The sequence below is a fragment of the Ovis aries genome, chromosome 19, assembly GCF_016772045.2.
Source record: "Ovis aries strain OAR_USU_Benz2616 breed Rambouillet chromosome 19, ARS-UI_Ramb_v3.0, whole genome shotgun sequence".
Lineage (NCBI taxonomy): Eukaryota > Metazoa > Chordata > Mammalia > Artiodactyla > Bovidae > Ovis > Ovis aries.
In genome coordinates this window covers 5,207,311-5,230,357 of record NC_056072.1, presented here as the reverse complement: position 1 = coordinate 5,230,357, position 23,047 = coordinate 5,207,311, and the positions used below count along the sequence as shown (strand labels likewise).

The following is a 23,047-nucleotide window of genomic DNA, read 5'->3' as shown; positions in this document are numbered from 1 at the left end:
CATAATGTTGGTGATGCTTTTGGTTGTCACAGCTGTGGGGGTGGGTGCACTGTTGCTGCGAATGCATACTGGTGCAACCACTATGTAAAATACGGAGGGTCCTCAAAAATTTCAAAATAGAGCTACCAAATCCAGCAATTCCACCTCTGGGTATTTATCCAAACAAAACGAAACCATATCTGTGTCCCATGTTCACTGCAGCATTAAGCCAGTATATACAGTTAAGTGTCCACTGATGGATAAATGGATTAAAAAACGTGGCACTTATATACAACAGAATATCTTCAGTCATGAAAATTTAAATCTTGTCATTTGTGAAAACATGGACGGAAGTTGAGGGCATCATGCTTAGTGAAATAAGTCAGACAGAAAAATACAAATACCATTAAGATCTCACTGATGTGGGGAATCTGAAAATAAAAAAGGTGAGCTACAGAGAACACACTGGTAGTTGCCAGAGAGGCAGAGGGTGGGAGTGGATGAAACGGGTGAAAGGGGTCAAAATGTATAAACTTCCAGTTTATAAGTCCCAGGGATCTAATGTGTAGCATGGCAACAGTAGATAATAATGCCATATTGCATGTTTGAAAGTTGCTAAGAGTAGGTTTTAAAAGTTAAGGAATGATGCTAAAGTTGAAACTCCAGTACTTTGGCCACCTCATGCGAAGAGTTGACTCATTGGAAAAGACTCTGATGCTGGGAGGGATTGGGGGCAGGAGGAGAAGGGGACGACAGAGGATGAGATGGCTGGATGGCATCGTTGACTCGATGGACGTGAGTCTGAGTAAACTCCGGGAGTTGGTGATGGACAGGGAGGCCTGGCGTGCTGCGATTCATGGGGTCGCAAAGAGTCGGACGCGACTGAACTGAACTGAACCATAAGAAAAAAAATTCTGTAACTGTGATGATGGATGCTACCTAAACTTATGGTGGCCCTTTCACAATACATTCAAATATTGCATTATTCTGTTGTATGCCTAAAACTAATATAGTGTTTATATCAGTTATACCTCAGTGAAAAAGCTTCAAGCGAGATGAGGTGGCTGGGTAGACAGGAGGAGGCAGGAAGCATGACAGCTGGAGGAGGAGCAAGGTGGTGGCAGCCAGTTACTGGGAGGAGGAAGGGAGGGCAGAGGCAAGCATGTGCAGAGCCGAGGCTGTGCCATGCCCCATTAGAAGCCAAGCTCTGTGAGAAGGCACGCCCCAGGAGGGGCCACGCCCCAGGAGGGGCCACGCCCCAGGAGGGGCCACGCCCCAGGAGGGGCCACGCCCCAGGAGGGGCCACGCCCCAGGAGGGGCCACGCCCCAGGAGGGGCCACGCCCCAGGAGGGGCCACGCCCCAGGAGGGGCCACGCCCCAGGAGGGGCCACGCCCCAGGAGGGGCCACGCCCCAGGAGGGGCCACGCCCCAGGAGGGGCCACGCCCCAGGAGGGGCCACGCCCCAGGAGGGGCCACGCCCCAGGAGAGGCCACGCCCCAGGAGGGGCCACGCCCCAGGAGAGGCCACGCCCCAGGAGAGGCCACGCCCAGGAGAGGCCACGCCCCAGGAGAGGCCACGCCCCAGGAGAGGCCACGCCCCAGGAGAGGCCACGCCCCAGGAGAGGCCACGCCCCAGGAGAGGCCACGCCCCAGGAGAGGCCACGCCCCAGGAGAGGCCACGCCCCAGGAGAGGCCACGCCCCAGGAGAGGCCACGCCCCAGGAGAGGCCACGCCCCAGGAGAGGCCACGCCCCAGGAGAGGCCACGCCCCAGGAGAGGCCACGCCCCAGGAGAGGCCACGCCCCAGGAGAGGCCACGCCCCAGGAGAGGCCACGCCCCAGGAGAGGCCACGCCCCAGGAGAGGCCACGCCCCAGGAGAGGCCACGCCCCAGGAGAGGCCACGCCCCAGGAGAGGCCACGCCCCAGGAGAGGCCACGCCCCAGGAGAGGCCACGGGGAAACAATGGACATGTACTGTTCAGAGATGCAGAGTGACACCGTGCTGACCCTGGGATGAGGAGCAAGACACCATCAGCACCTGCCACATGTCACAGTACTAAGTGACTGATTTTTAGAAATAGGAACCTGCCACAGTCAGGTGAAGATGACAGGGAACGTGGGAAAGCTGGAGAGGATCTGTCTTGTGGATTTTTCTGCAGACTACAAAATAACCAAATGAGGCTTGCGGGCTCCTATGAACAGGAACAGGAGGCAGGAAGCTGTCCTGAGTACTTTTGCTTTATTCAATCGAATAAACATTTTATTTATATAAAAGACAATGCATAGAATGAAAATAAGTGCTTGACACATTTGATATAAAAAGAGTATACAGCATTCACATTCCTATTTTAATACATGAGTATTGCTGAAATGTTCCATAAAAGAATAAAACTTTCCCTTTACGTAGTGAAAAAAGTCAGTATTTTTAGGAACTACAGAATGTTATTCCTTGGTCTTTTTCTTGAATAAGGAGAAAACAAACATAAAACAAGCCACAGTATCATCTACATTCCAGTTTATGCTGATGATGACCCAGAAGTGATAAAGCTCTTTTGAATCTTGGAAGTTCTCATAATGGACCAGTATTCTAGAAATTCACCACTAGAGGTCAATGAGCAACAGCTATTGGGACAGCATCACCAGCTCTAAAGTGCACGGGACTTCTGGGCACTTCCATGGCATTGTGGCCAAACTGCCTTATCTCTGTCAGTCCACCTGAACCAAGAAGGGTTCCTAAAAATTCCACCTAATCCCAACTTCAGCGTGTCTGCTAAAACCCCAACGAGATGTGGCTTCCAAAACCCAAGCAGAGCTGATCTGATCATTGCCAGTCCCTCTCCAATATTCCTACCTATTCGGCTGAAAACAAGCTTCAAATCATTTTTACAAAAGAGCTTATTTGCAGCATTAACACCTGTTTGTGGATTACCAAGTTTCCTATGGAGGATTAAAGCTCATTCTTGGTTCTTACCCACATGGACACAGATTTCCTAACTGCAGATGGGACTCCTGCATCCCACATTCAAATTCTGCAAACACTGGGAAGGTGGGTAAGAGACTAAGAGACTGGTAACCATGACAACAACTTCTTGGAGTAAAGGTCTCCCCCCTTGAATGCAGAGGGGAACACTCTTAACATACAAGCAAAAGAGATTTGGGTTAACAGGGACCATCCAGAGGCAGTCCTTGTCACTCCAGAAAAAAAAGGCCAACTTCAAATTTTAACCCCAGGAAGGGAATCAAAACCACACTCTATTAGCCAGAGAATGGTTGCGTGAATGCACATTTCTTGCAGGGAACCTTGGCTGGGGAAAGAAGGTTTAATTCCCAAACTAGGGTGAGAACAGGGGGAGAGAGCAGCTTTCTAAGTGTGTCTACACCTTCATCTGTGAATGATGTGGGACAGTGAGAACTGTAAGCTGTCTGCTATCTAGTCTCACTCGGGGATCCCAGATTTTTTTGCAAAATCTCCAGATATTTAAAAAGTGGCTCAATTTTGTTAAACACTGTGCTGGCCAAGCAAAACACACGTTCCGAGCGCCTGGAGAGACAGTCCTGACTGTCGCAGCACCATGCTGCTTCAATACTGTCCATGCGGCCAAAACGTGCTCAAGCCCCCTGGAGCCTGAGACCTACCAGTGATGCATAGCAAGCGGAAGACAGAAACCAAGCGTGATGAAAAACTGAACATAAAGAACCTGGAAGGGAGATCTGTTCCCTTTTAGGAAATGGGGAACAGTAACATAGGTTGGGGGGGGACTTTTTTAAAAAGAACACTTTCTCAGTACAAGGTGTGGCAATTTCACGGGTAGGGAAACATGTTCTGATTTTTCTGTAGCTTGTGGAGGTAAAAGATGGGACTTAAAACGTTAACGCAATGAGACTTTCAGAGCTAGCTGAGGAAGGCGGTTCACAAACCAGACGCGGGTGTGAAGCTCAGTGCCGAGTCCAGGAGAGATGATGGGACGTGGGGGCCTCGGGGTCTGGTCCCCAGACAGTGCGGCTCCGACTGGCTCCACAGCCAGAACAGGACCCGGTGCAGGGAGTTACTACGTTGCAAAAGCAAGTGCAATGTTGGCACAGCAGGCTGCCTCTCTCTGAAGGCAGAGACCCCCTCCCCCTGTGCCCTGAGCCCAGCACATGCGTGCCACCAAGTGCTGAGGCTGCCCATCCAGCCCACGTCTGGACACGTGTGATCTCTGTCCTCACCTCTTTCCACTAGTATGGCTGTGTATATATAGACATATATAGATATATATAAACATAGCTATTTCATATTTATATACAGGCATTAATAAAGTGCAAATGTTATTGGCTATTGTAAGATCAATCTCATTTCCTGAGGAAGTGCTAACACAGCTTATCCTATGACAACGTCAAAGGCAGAGGCTGCTTCCTGCCACCCCCTCCCAGCTCGGGGGAGGGAGCACCCCGGGTTCCAGGAAGCATCGTCAGGGGCAGCTTCCTGCTGACCCTGCTCTTTGGCCACAGGGCGGCCGGGCTGGGCCGGCCGCGGGAAGAGCTATTTGGTAGTGTTGAGGGAGCCGTCTTCGGGGATCTTCTCCTCCGAGCTGCTCCTCCCCGAGAGCCTGTCCAGGTGCTCCAGCTCGCTGAAGCGCTCGGCCACGCACTGCGCCGTGAGCCGGGCCTCGGGGTCGTGGTCCCAGCACTCGGCCAGCGTCTCGCACACCGTCTGGATGCCCTGCAGGGGGAGAGGGTCCACAGGCCCCTGAGAGGGGGTGGCAGCTCCTGGGGCGGGGAGCCCCCGGCGCCATCTGACCGCAGCACTCGGGGTCTCCCGCTCACAGGAAGCGGGGAAGCAGAGACACAGATAGAGAGGCTCAGGTCCCCAGCAGGCTTCTGGGGACAGCAGCATACCCGTTCGTGAAAATTCCCAAGAAGTGGGCTTGCACTGCCATTTCCCACCTCTCTCTTCTGGGGAGCGGGGGTGCAGTAACAGGCTTTACTATTGAGGGAAGCTTTAGGTTCACAGCAAAATTTCCATACCATCTAGCCCCTCCCCCCACGCAGACCGCCTCCCCCACCATCAACACGCTACATCTGTGTGAGGCATTTGTTAAAGCCAGTAAAGCAACACTAACACATCACTGTTGACCAGAGTCAGCCAGAGTGAGGTTCATGGTGAGGTACAGGATCAGGGTTCTGACAAGCGTCCATCATTACAGCCCTCACAAGGTCACTGCCCTGAACATCCTCTGCGTGTGCCTCCTCGGCCCTCCTTCCTTTTTCGAGCCCCCAACAACCACTGACCTCTTAACTGTCTCAATGAGACAGTTTCCAGAGAGTCAGAGCTGGAATCACATGTGTGTGTTAGTCACTCAGTCGTGTCCAACTCTGCGACCCCATGGACTGTAGCCCGACAGGCTCCTCTGTCCTTGGGGATTCTCCAGGCAAGAATACTGGAGAATACTGGAGTGGGTTGCCGTGCCCTTCTCCAGGGGATCTTCCCGACCCAGGGATCGAACCCAGGGCTCCTGCACTGTAGGCGGATTCTTTACCATCTGAGCCACCCGCATTCCTATTTAAACAGGACTGACTATCCCAGCTGGAGGGACATGTGGGCATGAGTCTGGTTACATTAGTCAAGCCCACATGCTTTGTAAGGATCCAAGCCCATCTTCCAACAGTTTCAAGGACACCCTCTGCTCGGCCCTTCCTCTCCAGCTTCAGCCTGGACCCTGGGAAACAGCTGTCTTCGTATGTCCTGCAGGCTGTATCAGGGGTCTTGACCTAACCCCCTGAAGGCCCCACTCAGAAAGGCCCATCCAGAAAATGTTGTCCACAACAGACAACCACGGTCTCTCTCGTGGCTTTAACTCTCATTTTGCAAATGCTTTTGTTAGTTCAAGTTGTTTTTTGGAAATAAGGCAGACATGGACTAATTATGTAGCCCAAAGAGTGGAAACAGACTCTGCCTCTCAGAGGCCCGGCCCTGCCACTGGTGAGCGCGCACACGGGTGGCCCAGGGGATGCATCTATCCCAGCCCTTCCCTGAGAGCAGCACCTGCCTGTCTGCAGTCTGAGCAACAGCACCCCACACCCAGCACCTGCCCTCCCTTCCTGCCCCATGAGTGAGCCCATGATGTTGGATTAATTGTATAATTCCCCTAATTGATGGTATTGATTGATGGCCCTGTTAAGAGTGGAGTGTTATTATTGGTACACAAGTAACATTTATTTTATTCTGGCACTGTAATTACAGGCAGTAAATTAAATTAAATATTAAGCATTAACTTGAAATCAATAGGGCAACAAATCTCATTAAGAGGAAAAATGTATTATGCAAATTCTTTCCAGAATTTTACCATCATAAATAATGGCTATTCATTATAAGAACTGTATGGCAGAGGAGGCAACAGAGCTGAAGGAAACAGTATCGCACCTTCTGAGTTTAGAGTGAACACAAAACAGCTTTGCATTTTCAAAGTCAAAGAGGCTCTGCTGAAAGCCGGGGAGAAACCTTGGGCCCCCACGGTAGGGTCCATGGCCTGGTGCAGGCTCTCCCTGATGTCAGCGGGCCTGCCCACTGAAGCGGCTCTCAGCCAGGCGGGTACACACAGGCTTCCTGCTCCATCTGTCTCCTTGGCCACGCCTGACCTGTGGTTTCGGCTTCTCATCTGCATTTGCCTTACCCTTAGGAAACCTAGGACTTAGCCCAGCCCTCCCTGGGTGAGGGAATTCATCCAAAGGCAGCCATAAAAGGTTTACGTCAATGGAAAAGACAGGGTGTCGTGAGCTGGGAGCACGGGGCTGTGGTCCAGAGCTCCTCCCTGCTGTGCCAGACCGTCCCGGCTCCCGCAGCCCACGGGTCCTCCTCCCCCTCTGCTGCCCCATCAAAATGCCCCCAGAGCAAAGAATCTGCTGCGGACGGACGGCCGCATCCACCGCCTGTCAGGAGATTCTGGAAAGACAGATTTCCTGTTTGTTCCCCTGCCCTCTGCTCTTCTTTGCCTTTCTTCATCCCGGCCTCCTCCCTGAGAGGCCTGCAGCGGCCTGAGCACACAGCAGCCCCTCACAGGCCAGCTGGCGGACAGTCCCCTTCTTTCTCACAAGTAGTTCCTGCCAATGTTGAAGGCTCCCAGAAGAAAACATTTGGAACCCAGAAGACAGCAAAACACAAACTCCCTATGGAAAGGATGAGTGGCAGAGGCTGTAAACACAATCTTTTAGTTCAGAACCAAGGGGTCTTGGACAATATGACAGGTGCCCGTCACACGTTGTGTTTGAGCCCTTTCTTACTTGTGGTGGGACATACAGTAACAAGGTCATCCCTTTTTACTGAAACTCCTTTATGAAGAAAACCAAGCAGAAACACGGAACACATCAGATTGGTGCCCAGCCGCCTGGACTTCTCTGCTGCCTGAGCTGTCCCTCTCCCTCTGGGTGAATACCACGGCCCCCCCTCACCTGGTGGTTGAGCCAGGAGCTGGGGATCTCTGGCCGGCCCCGGTCTCTTAGCACGCTGTCCTTCATGCTCTCCACGCAGGGATGCTCCCGCACCTTAGACCCGAACGGAGGCTCGTAGTCCTTCACTTCTGTTGGAGAGAGCAGGCGGACACAGGGCCTTGAGAGGGGCGTGCACAGCTGGGATACTGACTGTCAGGACTCGCCTGTGATTACGCTGGGGGTGGTTTTTAATTCTAATCGATTAATAAAATTATAAGGAGGGGTCATAGAAGGACCTTGAAGTCGTCAACACATGACTGACTGTTCAGTGACCATGAAGTGCTAACAACTGGAGACAGATCCGAGAACAAGATCAACCAGGTCAGGGGATACGGGCTTTAAGGATCATGGTCCCTGGGAGGTAGAAAAGCCTTCCGTATTACAAAGGTTCGTGGCCCTACAAAGGTCTGCAGCACATAAATAGATTTAACATGTGGTATTAAATTTCCTGCAGAGATTCAGCCATATAAAAACGGAATGAAACTGATAGATGCTGCAACACAGATTGTGCCAAATGAAGTAAGCCAGACATTAAACGACAAATATTGTATGGTCCCCCTTATGTAAGGTACCTAGAATAGGCTACTTCACAGAGGCAGAGAGGAGAAGAGAGGTGGTTGGGGGATGGAGAGACTGTTCACTAGTACAGCTTTTCAGCTGGGGAAGATGGAAAAGTTCTGGAAATGGATGATGATGATGATTACACAACATTGTGAATGGACTTAATGCTACCCAACTGCACCACTTTTTAAAAAATCGTAAACAGTTAAAAATGGCTAAACTGGTGAATTTTGTATCATGTATATTTTCCCACAGGAATAAAAAGTTGTGGGGAGTAGTGATTACGAAAAAAAAAGAAGTCTACAAAGGCTCCTTTCAATAGTAATAATGAAAAAGAGGTTCAGAAATGCTGTTTTAGTTAGCTGACAGGGGAGAGAGATTGATAACAAACACAATTCTAAAATGTAATTTTCCTTCAGTGGTACTCGCTAAAAAGAAAATAATGAAGGATGATGTAAACCCTTCATCAGAGTTTCAGGTTTCAATAAGGTCCATTTCTTTTCTTTTTTTAAGGGAAATTCATGTCACTTATTTCCTTCTAATTTTTTCCAATTGAAGTACAGTTGCTCAGTCACGTCCATCTCTTTGTGACCCCATGGACTGGAGCCCACCAGGCTTCTCTGTCCATGGCATTTTCCAGGCAAGGATACTGGAGTGGTTTGCCATTTCCGACTCCAGGGGATCTTCCCGACCCAGGGATAGAACCTGCGTCTTTTAGATCTCCTTGACTGGCAGGCGGACCACATCGTATCGGTTTCAGGTATACAACATAGTAACTCAGTGTTTTTATAGGCTGTGCTCTTATAAAGTTGTAAAGACAGCTGTGTTTTCTATGCTGTCCACTGTACCCTTGTAACTTACCTATCTCATTCCTAGTAGTCTGTATCTCTTAATCACCCTCACCCATTTCCCCTCCCCTCAGCCCCCACCCTGCTGGCAATGAGTGGCAGTTTATCTGCCTCTTATTTCATTCTGTAGATTTCATATTTAAGTGAAATCAAGCAGTATTTGTCTTTCTCTGTCCGCCTTATTTCACTAAGCATAATATCCTCTAGCTCCATCCATGTCATTACAAATGGCAAAATTTCATTCTCTTTTATGGCTAATATTCCATTGTGTGTGTGTGTGTGTGTGTGTGTGTGTACACACACATACTTTTTTGCATGTAGTATGAAAAACTGTCATTTCACTCTTTCGTGCGTAACTGTCCAGCTTTCCCAGCACCACTTACTGAAGAGAATGGCTTCTCTCCGTTGTATATCCTTGCCCCGTGTTGCAGGGTAGTTGACCACAGGTGCGTGGGATTATTTCTGGGCCCTCTATTCTGTTCCATTGGTCTCCATGTCTATTTTTGTGCCTGTACCACACCATTTTGATTACTGCTGCTTTGTAGTACAGCTGCTTTGTAGTACAGTCTGAAGTCAGGGAGCATGATTCTTCCAGTTTTGTTCTTTTTCTCTCAAGATTACTTTGGCTATTTGGGGTCTTTGGTAGTTCCATACACATTTTAGGATTATTTTGTTCTAGTTCTGTGAAAAATGTCATGGGTATTTTGATAGGGATTACATTAAATCTGCAGACTGCTTTGAATATTATGAACATTTTAACAATATTAATCTTTTATTCCATGAACATGGGATATCTTTCCATTTACCCTTATTCAATGTCTTATAGTGTTTAGAGTACAGGTAGTCTTCTACCCTTGGTTAAATTAATCCCTAGGTATTTTATTCTTATTTGATTGTAAATCAGATTGTTTTCTTAATTTCTCTTTCCAATAGTTCATCATTAGCGTTTAGAAATGCAACAGATTTCTATACATTAATCCTGCATCCTGCAACTTAACTGAATTCATTCATTAGTCCCATTAGATTTTTGGTGGTATCTTTAGGGTTTTCTACATATAATATCATGTCATCTGCAAATGGTGACAATTTCTTCTCTACTTATTTGGATGCCTCTTTTTTTCTTGTTTAACTGCTGTACCTAAAACTTCCAATAATATGTTAAATAGAAGTGGCAACTTTGGCATACTTGTCATGTTCTTAATTTTAGATAAAAACCTTTCAACTTTTCACAACTGAGTATGATGTTAGCTGTAGATTTATCGTAAGTGGTCTCTATTATGTTGAATTGTGTTCCCTCTGTGCCATATTTGTTGAGAGTTTTTATCACAAATGAGTGAATCTTAGGTCCTATCCAAAGTGGCCCATGTATAAACTCGAGGTGAAGATTAGAAAGGTTGTTAATTTAAGCGGGTGGGACAATACCCACATCAGTGAGTCACAGGACAATTTAGAAAATAAAAACACTACAGTACTGAAACATGTCTGAGCCCAAAGGGAAGAGTGGGCATGATTCAACATTTTCCTCCAAAACAAATACAACCTTTGGCCTTTACTTCAAAATAACCCTGTTTAATGAGTGAAACTTTCAATAAATTGCCCTTACAGGCTTAGAATTGAAGAAGCATTTAAGGCAAAATGACATTTTGAAAAGAGATGGTTTGTTCTTGTTTATTTGACTTACCCCCGTTCCCAGAACCCTCTTGCATATTTATCTTCTTCAGCCTCACCCAGCTAGAGGCGCTGGCAGGGTACTGTTTTTTTCCTTAGTTGGGATGAAGGCTTCTCTCACCCTCCTCGTAGCCCCCATCACTTTGAGACAAGCATAAACCATCCTACTGTGTGTCTGCTTCTGCCTTCAAGAGCCCGCAGGCCCTAAGTCTGTACCACTCTGGAGGTGAGATCTGAATGTTCCTTTGGATAGTACTTAGATGTCCTATTTCTTTCTTCCATTCCTTTACCTTTTTACCAGACTGTAAATTCCTAAAGACCAAGACACAGACTGAGTTTTATGTTCTAATTCCCTCCTAAAATTATGTCTTATACATAGGTGGCTTTCAATAAATATGAGCTGGCTTGGATTCAAGCAAGAGCTGAGAACTCAGAATCAGAGTTTGTTCTCAGTAAGCGTTTACTCTGACCTGACTCTTCTCTTCTCTAAACTGAATGGGCTTCTGAACTGGATGACCTCCATGTCCCCGCTCCAGAGCTGTCCTGTAGCCCAATCCGATCAAATGATGGTGCTGTCTTGGTGCCACACCCTGAGGTATGTGTAATATAATGTGGTGTGACAGGGTCTGCATATGACATAAACCGCTCCTTAGACAATGTATTAGTCCACTGACTCTCCCTTTCCAGCCGTTTTGGCTGCCATAGCAGGTGTGGCTGGCAGCCTGCCTAAAGCCCCTTTACTGAGCCATAGGCACCAGCCCCCAGCTGCTGCAGGCATTGGGTCGTAAGGGCACACGCTCTCTCCCTTCTGTGGAGAACTGCCCTTGGCTAATAGGAGCTTCCTGGCCTGGAGATTTCTAGAATATGACAGCCTCAGCCCTGGGGGCAGTCTGAAGCCAATGACAACATGGGAGTCTGAACAGTCTAAGTGTCTTGCCTCTGGAGGATATGACTGTGGTGCAGTTCATGTCTGGATCAGGATCAGTCCTGGGATCAGGCTGGTGGCAGTGCAGGTGGGGATAAGTGAGACTGTGGCATTTTCCTCTTTGTGCCCTTGATTAAATAATATGAAGAACAGCAGAGAAAGCAAGTCAAAGGGTAGGTCAGAGAGTGCCATCTTTTAAAACACCATCTTCTAAAAATTTGGGGCCTTCCCTGGCAGTCCAGTGGTTAGGACTCTATGCTTCCACTGCAGGGACCATAGGTTCGATCCCTGGTCAGGGAACTAAGATTCCGTGTGCTGTGCACTGTGGCCAAAAAAAAAAAAAAAAAAAAGGAAATACCTCTATGAAAAAAGAATCAAGGAGCTTAGAGAGTAAGATTAAGTTTAGCACTTAAAAGTGCTAACAATATGCATCATAAGCAGGGATATTGTTGGTTATGCCTGCCTGGATCCCATCACAAACTAGAGGTGAGGACTTAGAAGAGAGAGGGCAACACTTTGTGCCTCAGTTTCCATATCCACAGCACAAAAGAGAGCGCGAGGGCAGCCACCATCGCTCAGCACACTGCTCCCTCAGCACCTGCAGGGGCCGGTCCCAGGACCAGAGGCAGACGCCAACATCCGCAGACGCCCAGTCTCCCCCTTGATCCTCTGTATACGTGAGCTTTGCATCCACGAGTCAAGCAGCTGTGGATCCTAAACTCAATACAAGATCTGTGAGCGGTTAGAGCCAGGCATGCAGAACTGCAGATGCCAGTGGGAGGCACTACCTGTCAACTGACAGCAGGTGGAAGATAAACCCGGAGTCAGGGGTGTGATGCTGAGATGTGTGTGCGCTCTGCCCCAGCGTCCGCAGTCCCCAGCGGGATCATGCTTCATCTGTTCCCCAGGTGACCACCTGGGCCTCACCAGCACCCTCCACGTCGTGTCTCACTTCCTGTTCCTTCTCTCCTAGGCCTTTCCTGCCTTCTTTTCCCTACAGACTGCTGAACTTGGATTCCTCTTCAAGAGTCCGGCTGACCTAAGGGTTCGGTCCATCCCCTGGCTGACACCCTGCTCCCCCAACAGGACCACCTGCTGAGATCAGCACCCCTCCCCCACCGCCCAGGGCTAGGTACACCAGGGACACCCTGGGATCTCCTTGAAGGCTTCAAACAGTTGCCGCTCTAGGAAGCTTCTAGATCTCGCTGCTCTTCTTTCCACCCCCATCCCAGGCTCCCCTGAGGGCCAGGGCCTCAACCTCACCCCTTGGCACTCTTTGTCTGGCTGGAGGCTGTCAGAAGAAAAGTCCGCGTCTCGAGCTCTGGTGCTCAGAGGGGCCTGGGCAATAGGGATGCTCCTCTTAAAGTCAGCATCTGGTCCACAGCTGCTGTTTTGATCGTGGTTCCAACTTCACAGAGCTGCAAAATTGTTGGCAGTTTTCCCCAGAGCGGAACCCTTTTATATCTGTCTTCCTTCCAAATTATCCTGCCTCAAAACGCAGGAAGACGAAGGTTGCTATCCCAGGCTCTCTTCACTCCTCTCCCACCCTCTTCCCTGCCCCCACCCCACTCCTTTCCTTTTGATTCATTTTTTTTCTGCCTCACAGGCTGCAGCAAGCTGAGTTTGTTTCTCGTCGTCTTGTGAAAATACTTGCTCAGCTGGCTGCTGTGTGTCAGCTGCTATTCAAAGGCTGACATGGCGAGGGGTTTGAAAGTCAGGCGGCCTGGGGGCCAGTTTGGCTGGGTGACATGAACACTGCCTGCCATGCTCCCAGAGGGGGGCCCTGAAAGGACCCGCCTTCCTCTGCCTCCCACACATTACACACAAACTCCTGCATGGACACCAGACGAACCAAAAGCGAGGACAGAGATTTCTTTGTAAGAGAGCCAGTCTCCAGGTTTGTCCTGGAGAGATGGTGAGTTATGACTTACTCCTTTATAAAACAATAACACACCAGCCAGCTCCTTCCATCTTGTTCCCTCCTCAAACGACTCTGAAAAACCTGTTTTCTTGTTTTTTCTGTTGCATACTTCCAGATGACCTAAGTCTCTGAAGTAGCAGTCTCTGTTATTAGCTATGCCCAACTTGGTTTTCCTTTCTGCAACCATCATCCCCAGCCCTGATACTGACACACTGCTTGTCTTTCTAGCATATTTGGTTGTTGTTCACTTACTAAGTTGGGTCCGAGTCTTTGGTAACCTCATGGAGTGCAGCACGCCGTATTAGCTCTTCATTAGACACTCTGTCCCTCGAGGACAAAGATTTTTCTCACTGCTGCACTCTCAGCATTTAAAAAAGTTTATATTGGTCTATAGTTGATTAAAAATGCTGTACCAGCATCAGGTGTACAGCAAAGTGATTCATTTATACATATATATGTATCTATTCTTTTTCAATTTCTTTTCCCATTTAGGTGATCACAGAATATTGAATAGAGTTCCCTATACTATACACTAGGTCCTTCTTGGTTATCTATCTGATATGTAGCAGTGTGTATATTTCAATCCCAAACTCCCTATTTATCCATCTCTATCACCTTTCTCTTTAATAACCATACGTTTTTCTAAGTCTGTGAGTCTGTTTTGTAATTCATTTGTATCTTTTAAGGCTCCACATATAAGCAACATATCATTTGTCTTTTTCTGTCTGAACTTATTTTACTTAGTATAATCACCTCCAGGTCCATCCATGTGGCTGCAAATGGCATTGTGTCTCTTTTTCATGGCTGAGTATTATTCCATCGTATATATGAACTACATATTCTTTATCCATTCACCTAGCAATGGATATTTAGGTTGCCTCCATGTCTTGACTATTTTAAATAGTGTTGCAATGGACACTGGGGTGATATCTATCCTTTTGAACCATGGTTTTCTCCAGATGTATGCCTAGGACTGGGATCACTGGATCATATGGTAGCTTTATTTTTGGTTTTGTAAGGAACCACCATATTGTTCTCCCAGTAACAGTTCAGGAGGATCCGCTTTTGTCCACAGCCTCTCTTAACATTTATTGTTTGCTCTGATTGGTGTGAGGTGCTCTCTCTTTGTAGTTTTGATTTGCATTTCTCTAGTGATTACTCTTGGAGAAGGCAATGGCATCCCACTCCAGTACTCTTGTCTGGAAAATCCCATGGACAGGAGCCTGGTAGGCTGCAGTCCATGGGGTTGCAAAGAGTTGGACACAACTGAGCGACTTCTTTCACTTTTCACTTTCATGCATTGGAGAAAGAAATGGCAACCCACTTCAGTGTTCTTGCCTGGAGAATCCCAGGGATGGCAGAGCCTCGTGGGCTGCCATCTTTGGGGTCATACAGGGTCGGATATGACTAAAGCGACTTAGCAGCAGCAGTAGCAGTGATTACTCCAATCCTTTGGCCACCTGATGTGAAGAGCTGATTCATTTGAAAAGACCCTGGTGCTGGGAAAGATTGGGGTCAGGAGGAAAAGGGGATGACAGAGGATGAGATGGCTAGATGGCATCACCAACTCAATGGATGTGAGTTTGGGTGAACTCCGGGAGTTGGTGATGGACAGGGAGGCCTGGCGTGCTGCAGTCCATGGGGTCACAAAGAGTCGGACACGACTGAGCGACTGAACTGAACTGAGTGACTAGCGGTACTGACCGTCTTTTCATGTGCCTTTTGGCCATCTGTATGGCTTCTTTAGAGAAATGTCCTATTTAGGTCTTCACCCATTTTTTGATTGGGCTGTTTGTTTGATATTGAGCCGCATGAACTGTTTGTGAATTTTGGAGATTAATCCCTTGTCAGTCTCGTGGTTTGCAAATATTGTCTCCCATTCTGTGAGTTATCTTTTCATTTTGTTCATGGTTTCCTTTACTGTGCAATAGCTTTTGAGTTTAATTAGGTCCCTTTTGTTTTTATTTCCATTACTCTAGAAGATGAATCTAAAAAGACATAGCTGTGATATATGTCAAAGAGTGTCTTGCCTATGTTATCTTCTAAGAGTTTCGTATTATCCTGTCCTGTCTTTAGGTCTTTAATCCATTTTGAGTTTATTTTTGTGTATGGTGTTAGAGAATGTTCTAATTTCATTATTTTGCATGTAGCTGTTCAGTTTTCCCAGCACCATTTATTGAAGATACTGCGTTTTCTCCACTGTATGTGTTTGCCTCCTTTGTGCAGATTAATTGACCATGGGTGCATGGGTTCATTCTGCCCTTTCTCTCCTGTGCTGTTGATCTGTATTTCTGTTTTTGTGCCAATACCATACTTTTTTGATTACCATAGCTTTGTTGTATAGTCTGACGTTAGGGAGCCTGATTTTTCCAGCTCTGTTTTTCTTCCTCAGGATTGCTTTGGCTATTCTGGGTCTTTTGTGTCTCCACGCAAATGTAAAAAAATTTTATTCCAGTTCTATGAAACATGCCACTGGTTATTTGATAGAGACTGCACTGAATCTGTAGATTGCCTTGGGTAGTATAGTCATTTTGACAATATGTCTTCCGATCCAGAAACATGGTGTATCTTTCCATCTGTTTGTGTTACCTTTGGCTTCTTTCTTCAGCATGTATAAAATTTTTGGAGTACACGTTTTTTGCCTCCTTAGGTAGATTTATCCCTAGGTATTTTGTTCTTTTTGATGCAATGATAAATAGGATTGTTCCTTTAATTTCATATTCTGGTCTTTTGGTGTTAGTGTGTAGGAATGCAACAGATTTCTGTGTCTTAATTTTGTATCCTGCAATGTTAACAAATTCACTGATGAGCTCAGATAGTTTTCTGGTAGCATCTTCAGGATTTTCTATCTGTAGTATCATGTTATCTGCAAACAGTGATAGTTTTACTTCTTTTCCCATTTGGATTCCTTTTCATTCCTTTTCTTCTCTGATTATAGTGGCTAGGATTTCCAAAGCTGTTGAATAAACTGATGAGAGTGGACATCCGTACCTTGTTCTGACCTTAGAGGAAATGCTTTCAGCTTATCACCATTCAGTAGGATGCTGACTGTAGGTTTGTCATATATGGCTTTTGTTATGTTGAAGTATGTTCCCTCTATGTCCACCTCCTGGAGATTTTCCTCATACATGAGTGTGAATTTTGTCAGAAGCTTTTTCTGTATCTGTTGAGAGGATCATATGGTATGATGGTTTATTTATATCATATGGTATGAGTGTTTACTATAAGAAACAAATTTATTCTTCAGTTAATATGGTGTATTATGCTGATTTATTTGCAGATATTAGGGAAAAATCCTTGCATCTCAGCAGTAAATCCCACTTGATCATGGTCTATGGTCCTTTTACTGTATTGTAGGATTTGATTTGCTAGTATTTTTGTTGAAGATTTTTGGGTCTATGTTCAAGAGTGATATTGGTCTGTGATTTTCTTCTTTTCTGATATCTTTGGTTTTGGTAGCAGAGTGATGGCCTCATAGAATGAGTATGGGAGTGTTTTTGTTTGTTGGGAATTTTAAAATCATGGCTTCAACTCCATACTTGTGATTGGTCTGTTCATATTTTCTGTTTCTTCCTGGGTCAGTCTTGAGAGATTGTACCTTTTTCAGAATGTGTCCGTTCATTCTAAGTTGCCCATTTTATTGGCGTATAGTTGCTTGTAGTAGTCTCTAATGGTCCTTTGTGTTCTGTGATGTCCACTGTAGCTTTTCCTTTTTCGTCTCTAATTTTATTGATTTGAGCCCTCTAGTTTTTCTTGATGAGTCTGGCTAAAGGTTTGCCAATTTTGTTTATCTTTTCAAAGAACTAGCTATAGAGTTTCACTGACCTTATCTATTGTTTTTTTTTTGTCTCCATTTCATCTTTTACTGCTCTGATCTTTACTATCTCTTTGCTTGTACTATGGGTTTCATTTGTTGCTTTAGGTATAACCTCAGGTTGCTTATTTGGGATTTATCCTGTTTCCTGAGATAAGACTGCATTAATACAAGCTTTCCATTTAGAACTGGTTTTGCTGCCTCTGTTCTGCACTGTCATGCTTTGTTTTCATCTGTCTCTGGGCATTTTCTGACTTCCTCTTCGATTTTTTCAGTCGGTGACTGTTTAGTAGCACACTGTTTAGCCTCCACATGTTTTTGTTCTTCACAGTTTTAATGGAATGCTCTATAAATATCAGTTAAGTCCCTGTGGTCTAATGTGTCATTTAAGGCCTGTGTTTCCTTATTTTCTTTCTGAATGATCCATCCACTGATCAAAGTGTGTCACTGTCGATTTCTCCTTTAATGGCTATTAGTATTTGCCTTATATACTGAAGTGCTCCTATGTTGGGTGCATATATATTTACTGATTACCTGGTGGCTCAGACAGCAAAACTGTCTGCTTGCAATGCTGGAGACCCGGGTTCAATCTCTGGGTCAGGAAGATCCCCTGGAGAAAGAAATGGCAACCCACTCCAGTACTCTTGCCTGGAGAATTCCATGGACGGAATATATATGCACATATATATGTACATATATATAAATATATTACAATTGTTATATCTTCTTCTTGGATTGATCCCTTGATGAGTATGTAGTGTCAGTCTTTGTATCTTGTAACAGTCTTTAAAGTCTATTTTGTCTGATATATGTATTGTTACTCCAGCTTCCTTTTGATTTCCACTTGCATGGAATACCTCTTTCCATCCCCTCACGTTCAGTCTGTATGTGTCCCTAGGTCTGAAGTATGTCTTTTGTAAACAGCACATATATAGGTCTTGTTTTTGTAAGCATTTAGCCAGTCTGTGTTTCTTGGTTGGAGCATTTAATCCAGTTCCATTTCAGATAATTATCAATGTATATGTTCTTTTTTTGCTATTTTACTAATTGTTCTGGAATTGCGTTTTGTAGGTGTTTCTTTCTTTCCTTTCTCTTTTCTTCTCTTGTGATTGATGACTTTAGTGTTGTGTTTCAGCTGCTTTATCTGTGTGTATCTACTGTAGGTTTTCCTTTTGTGATTACCATGAGGTTTGGATACAGCAGTCCATATATAAACAAGACTGTTTTAAGTTGCTTGCCTTTTCATGTCAAACACATTTCCAATATCCTGTATCTGTGCTCTCCTAGTCTCACAATCGCTGGTTTTGTCATCATATTTGAATATGAATGATTTCCTGCCATTACGTGTCTGCCTTTAGTGGTGAGCTTTGCCGTTTGTAATTTGCTTGTTTCTAGTTGTGGCCCTTTCTTTTTTGCCTAGAGAAGTTCCTTTAGCATTTGTTGCAAAGCTGGTTTCGTGGTGCAGAATTCTCCAGCTTTTGTCTGTAAAACTTGATTTCTTAATTGCATCTGAAAGAGAACGTTGCTTGTAGACTCCTGCTTGTACACTCTTCCCTTTCATACCTTTAAATATATTATGCCACTTCCTAAGAGTTTCGGCTGAAAAATCAGCTTTATAACCTTATGGGAGTTCTTTTGCATCCTTTTGTTGATTTTTCCTTGTTGCTGTAAAATTTTCTTTGTCTTTAATTTTTGTCAACTGGATTATTGTGAGTCTTGAGTGTTCCTCCTTGTGTTTATCCTGCCTGGGACTCTCTGAGCTTTCTGGACATGGTTGACTGTTTACTTTCCCATGTCAGGGAACTTTTCAGCTGATATCTCTTCAAATATTTTCTCAGGTCCTTTCTCTCTCTTCTTGTGGGAGCCTATGATGAAAACATGGGTGCATTCAATGTTGCTCCTGAGGTCTCTCAGACTCTTCATTTCTTTTCATTCTCTTCTTTATATTCTGTTCTATAGTAGCGATTTCCACAATTCTGTATTCCAACTCACTTATCCATTCTTCTGTTTCATCTATTCTACTCATTTGAGTGCATTTTTCATTTCAGTATTTTATTGTTCATCTATGCTTGTTCGTTCTTTAGATCTTCTAGCTCTTTTTAAAGAATTCCTTGCATCTTTTCTATCTGTGCCTGCATTGTTTTTACTGAGATCTTGGATAATCTTTACTGTTACCACTCTGAATTCTTTTTTGGGTAGATTGCCTATCTCCACTTCATTTGGCTGGTCATCTGGGGTTTATCTTGTTTCCTCACCTCAGACATATTCTGCCATTCCATTTTCTATGATCGCAGTTTCTGTTCCACCGGCTACAGGGTTGTAGGTCTTCTTGCTTCTGTTGTCTGCCCCCTGGTGGATAAGGCTGGTATAAGATGCTTGTGCTGGCATCCTGGTGGGCGGGATTGGTTTCTTCCCACCAGTGCATGAAACTGGTTCTTGTCCCTCAGGTGGGCAGAGCTGTGTCAACAGGTGCGTTTATTGGGCAGTCACATGCTCAGGAAGTTTTTAAGCAGCTTGTCTGTTAGTGGGTGAGGCTGTGTTCCCACCATTCTGGTTGGTTAGCCTGTAGCATCCCAGAATTGGAGCCTATAGGCTGCCGTGTGGGGCCAAGTCATGGTGAAAAAATGATGGCCTTTAGGAGGGCTCACAGCAATGAGAACTCCCCAGAACTATTGCCACCAGTGTCTCTGTCCCCACAGTAAGTCACAGCTGTACCCCAGCCTTGCAAGAGACCCTCTAATACCCGCAGGCTCTTACGAGGTCACTGCTTTTCCCCCTGGGTCTTGCTGTGCACAGGACTCTGTGTGTGCCCTCTAAGAGTGGAGCTTCTGTTTTCCCCAGGTCTGCAATCAAACCTTGCTGACCTTCAAAGTCAGATGTTCTGGGGGCTCCTTCTCCCGCTGACAGACCTCCAGGCTGGGGAGCCTGATGTAAGGCTCAGAGCTTTCATTCCTGTGGCAGAACCTCCACAATATAATTGCTTTCCAATATGTGGGTTTCCCACCCAGCAGGTATTGGATTTGATTTTATCGCAACCACACCCCTCTTACTGTCTTGTTATGGGTTCTTCTTTATCTTTGGACCTACGGTATCTTTTTTGGTAGGTTCCACCGTTTCTTTTTTGTTGATGGCTCTCAGCAGTTAGTTGTAATTTTGGTGTTTTTGTGAGAAGGTGGGAATCTCACTACCTTCTACTTTGTCATCTCCTGAGAATCTCTGCACCCTTCCCATTTTGAATAATGCCTGCCACACAGAAGGCACTCAAAAAATACAGGTTGGGTGAAAGAAATAATGAATTGATACATCCTCAGAGAAAAAGGGTAAAGAAGTTATCAGACTTTAAGGCACCGAGGCATGTGACACACACATGCTACAGCCTTTAGCAGCTTTGGGATCCCATGAACAGACTCACAAAGTCCACCAGTGGAAACACGCTGCAGTGAGGCCACTGCTGAATGTTCCCGCCAGGTGCTTTCAGAAAGGCTTCAAGTCAAAGGCCATTATGCAGAGTAGGACTGACTATCCCTTCCACAATAATAATGGTAATCCTAGCTGCCACAGACTAAATAAGCTATCAATTCTGTAGTAGGACACTTAGGGTCTGTGGGCCAGAGTCAGACAACAGGGCTTTGATTTCTGTCTCCACTGTTGTACTTCTTGAAGCCTCAGTTTACCCACCTGTAAAATGGGGACAGTAACAGCACACCCTTCAGAGAACCCTTGGTAAGTGGGCTGAATGGTTCCATAATGCTGTTGCTTATGTAACGGTAGCTGTCATTTCTTGGTGGCCTTCTTCATCTGGACCAAACCTACTTCCACCAGAAAGCCTTTCACTTTTGACCACCTTCTTCACTTATGAAAATCCATGTCTTGAGCTCCTAGGTGGAATCTTGTGGTAAGGGAGCTGGACCAGCTTGCTTCCAAAAGGTGCTCTTACTACGTCTGCACGTTCTCACCTGAGAAGAATATGGCTTCTCCAGTGTCATGCTTTCTCTTGCTCATGTTCCCTCTGTTTTCTCTTGCTCATGTTCCCTCTGTGCTGCTTGCACAGAGAAGACATTTCTGAGGCTCACTGTTCCTTCAAGAGCTGATTTAACCCTCTTTGCCTGACCCTGTTGCCACACTATCTTTGGCCAACCTGGGCACTCAGTCTGGTGTACCCTGCCTCGCCTGCAAAAAAGTCTCCTTCAGTGTTCCAGGCCTGGTAAGCAGCACAAGACAAAGTCTAGTACTGAGTCCTGTGATAAATGCAGAAAAAAAGCAGGCAGCGCCTGGGCATCCAGGCCAAAAGTTTACTCTCAGCCCTGAGAACAGAATGCGGTCCTGTTCTCCAGGGAGGAAAGCTGGGATTTCACATTCTCCCCCTGCAAGAGAGTTCCCTGATGCCTAGACTCCTGCTTCATTCAGTCAGATGTCCAGCTCCTCAGAATAACTGGGAGGGAATATCAGTGGCTCTATTTTGTGAAATAAAATATCAATCTATAACTCACCACACTGAGGTAAGCATTTTCCACATTTCTTTTTCTGAAATGAGACTGTCCATGAAAAATACAGTAATTTCTATGTGGTATTTCAAGTTATACAAAGAAGTTTAAGCTTCAGGAAGGCCTTTTATATCCTGCCCTCTGTATAAATTAAAGCCTAATATCCACTAGAGTGGTATTACCTATTTTATGTGTAAAGAAAGAAACGTGTCTGAAAGTGCAAATATTTAAAAAAGAAAGGGGGGGAAAAGCCTGTTTCATCAGTGGTCAGCAAGCTTCTTTACGGAAATCTGTGCTTGTACAGCAGGGAAGAGGCAACACATCCTAGCTCCCCTTAGAAGGTGCTAACTTTAATGTACCTTCTAAGAAGCTCTTTAAGTATAAAAGTCTCTGAAATTAAGATTAGGCTGAAAATCTGCCTTTACAGTTTTTGAGGCACACATACATGCAATAATAATAATAACACTTTTAAAAGCAGGCAAAAGAAAGGGGTTATTAACATGTGCGTTCACACACTTAGTCAAGAGAAGGGCTGTATGCTGGACCAAAGTGAGGATAGACAAATTACTTTGATTTTTGCAGCCTGATGGGAGAAACCGTACTGTGGGCTTAAGATCAAACAAAATGAGAACTGGGATGGCCTCTTTTCTGGTTCCCCAAAGCCGTCTGTTCTTATCCTAAAGGTTATGAGGCTTACTGAACAAACAGGACCCTGTTCCTTCCTTGGGAAAACTTGTTTATACTGTATCCGTTTTTAGATCTTGTAAAAGCTGGTGAACTCGGTTCTTCCCCACTAGCCAGAATTCTTCCACAGTCAGCAAATATCAACAGGAAAGGGCTTCAGTCATTGATAACTACGGAAGCAGGGAGCTCAAATCAGGCCTTAAGAGGGGACGGCAGAGACAGTCTCCAGCGTATGTTCATAGGACGACAAGCCGTTTTGAAAGGATGAGAGAGAGACCAAAATCTAGGTGAATTTATTCTGACAGTGACAGCGGCATTGTCTCCTCCTCCACAGTTCACACTGGTCTGGTCTAAGGATTCATTCTGGAGCTGTCAAAGCTTCAAGCAGAAAATGAGTCTCAGTGACTGAAACTTGGTTAAACAAATTCCACTGTGCAAGGAAAAATTCAGTTACTTTTGGGAATACTGTGGGGGAAGACATCTCATGCAGAAAACCAGAAAATAACTGGGTTAGCCAGACAGGAAGTGCTACGTCCTGTGCAGAGACTCAGGGATATGGGTGATAGGACAGCAAGGCTCCCAGCCTAGCCCATGCTGGAGAGTCAGCTAAGGAAGTTCTCAGCAGGAGGAATGATCAAAGCCAGCAATGGTGACAACCTAACCCACCTGGAGCAAAATGCTGGAGAGTCTGGCCCAGTG

At 45.7% G+C, this 23,047-nt stretch overlaps 1 protein-coding gene across 2 annotated transcripts in view; it reads right to left on the bottom strand.

The window, feature by feature from the left end:
* Positions 1 to 2,196: 2,196 nt before the first annotated feature.
* TGFBR2 (transforming growth factor beta receptor 2) overlaps positions 2,197 to 23,047 on the bottom strand; it is an 88,984-nt gene continuing 68,133 nt past the window's right edge. The window contains exons 6-7 of one of the 2 annotated variants that reach the window (XM_027957940.2): positions 7,405 to 7,532; positions 2,197 to 4,678 (exon numbers count right to left, since the gene is read on the bottom strand). In XM_027957940.2, coding sequence (XP_027813741.1) covers positions 4,499 to 4,678; positions 7,405 to 7,532 — 308 coding nt within the window. In that variant the 3' untranslated portion in view covers positions 2,197 to 4,498. Of the gene's footprint in view, positions 4,679 to 7,404; positions 7,533 to 8,498; positions 22,727 to 23,047 lie in introns of those variants that run through there. The other variant, XM_012099309.4, reaches the window with a different exon arrangement.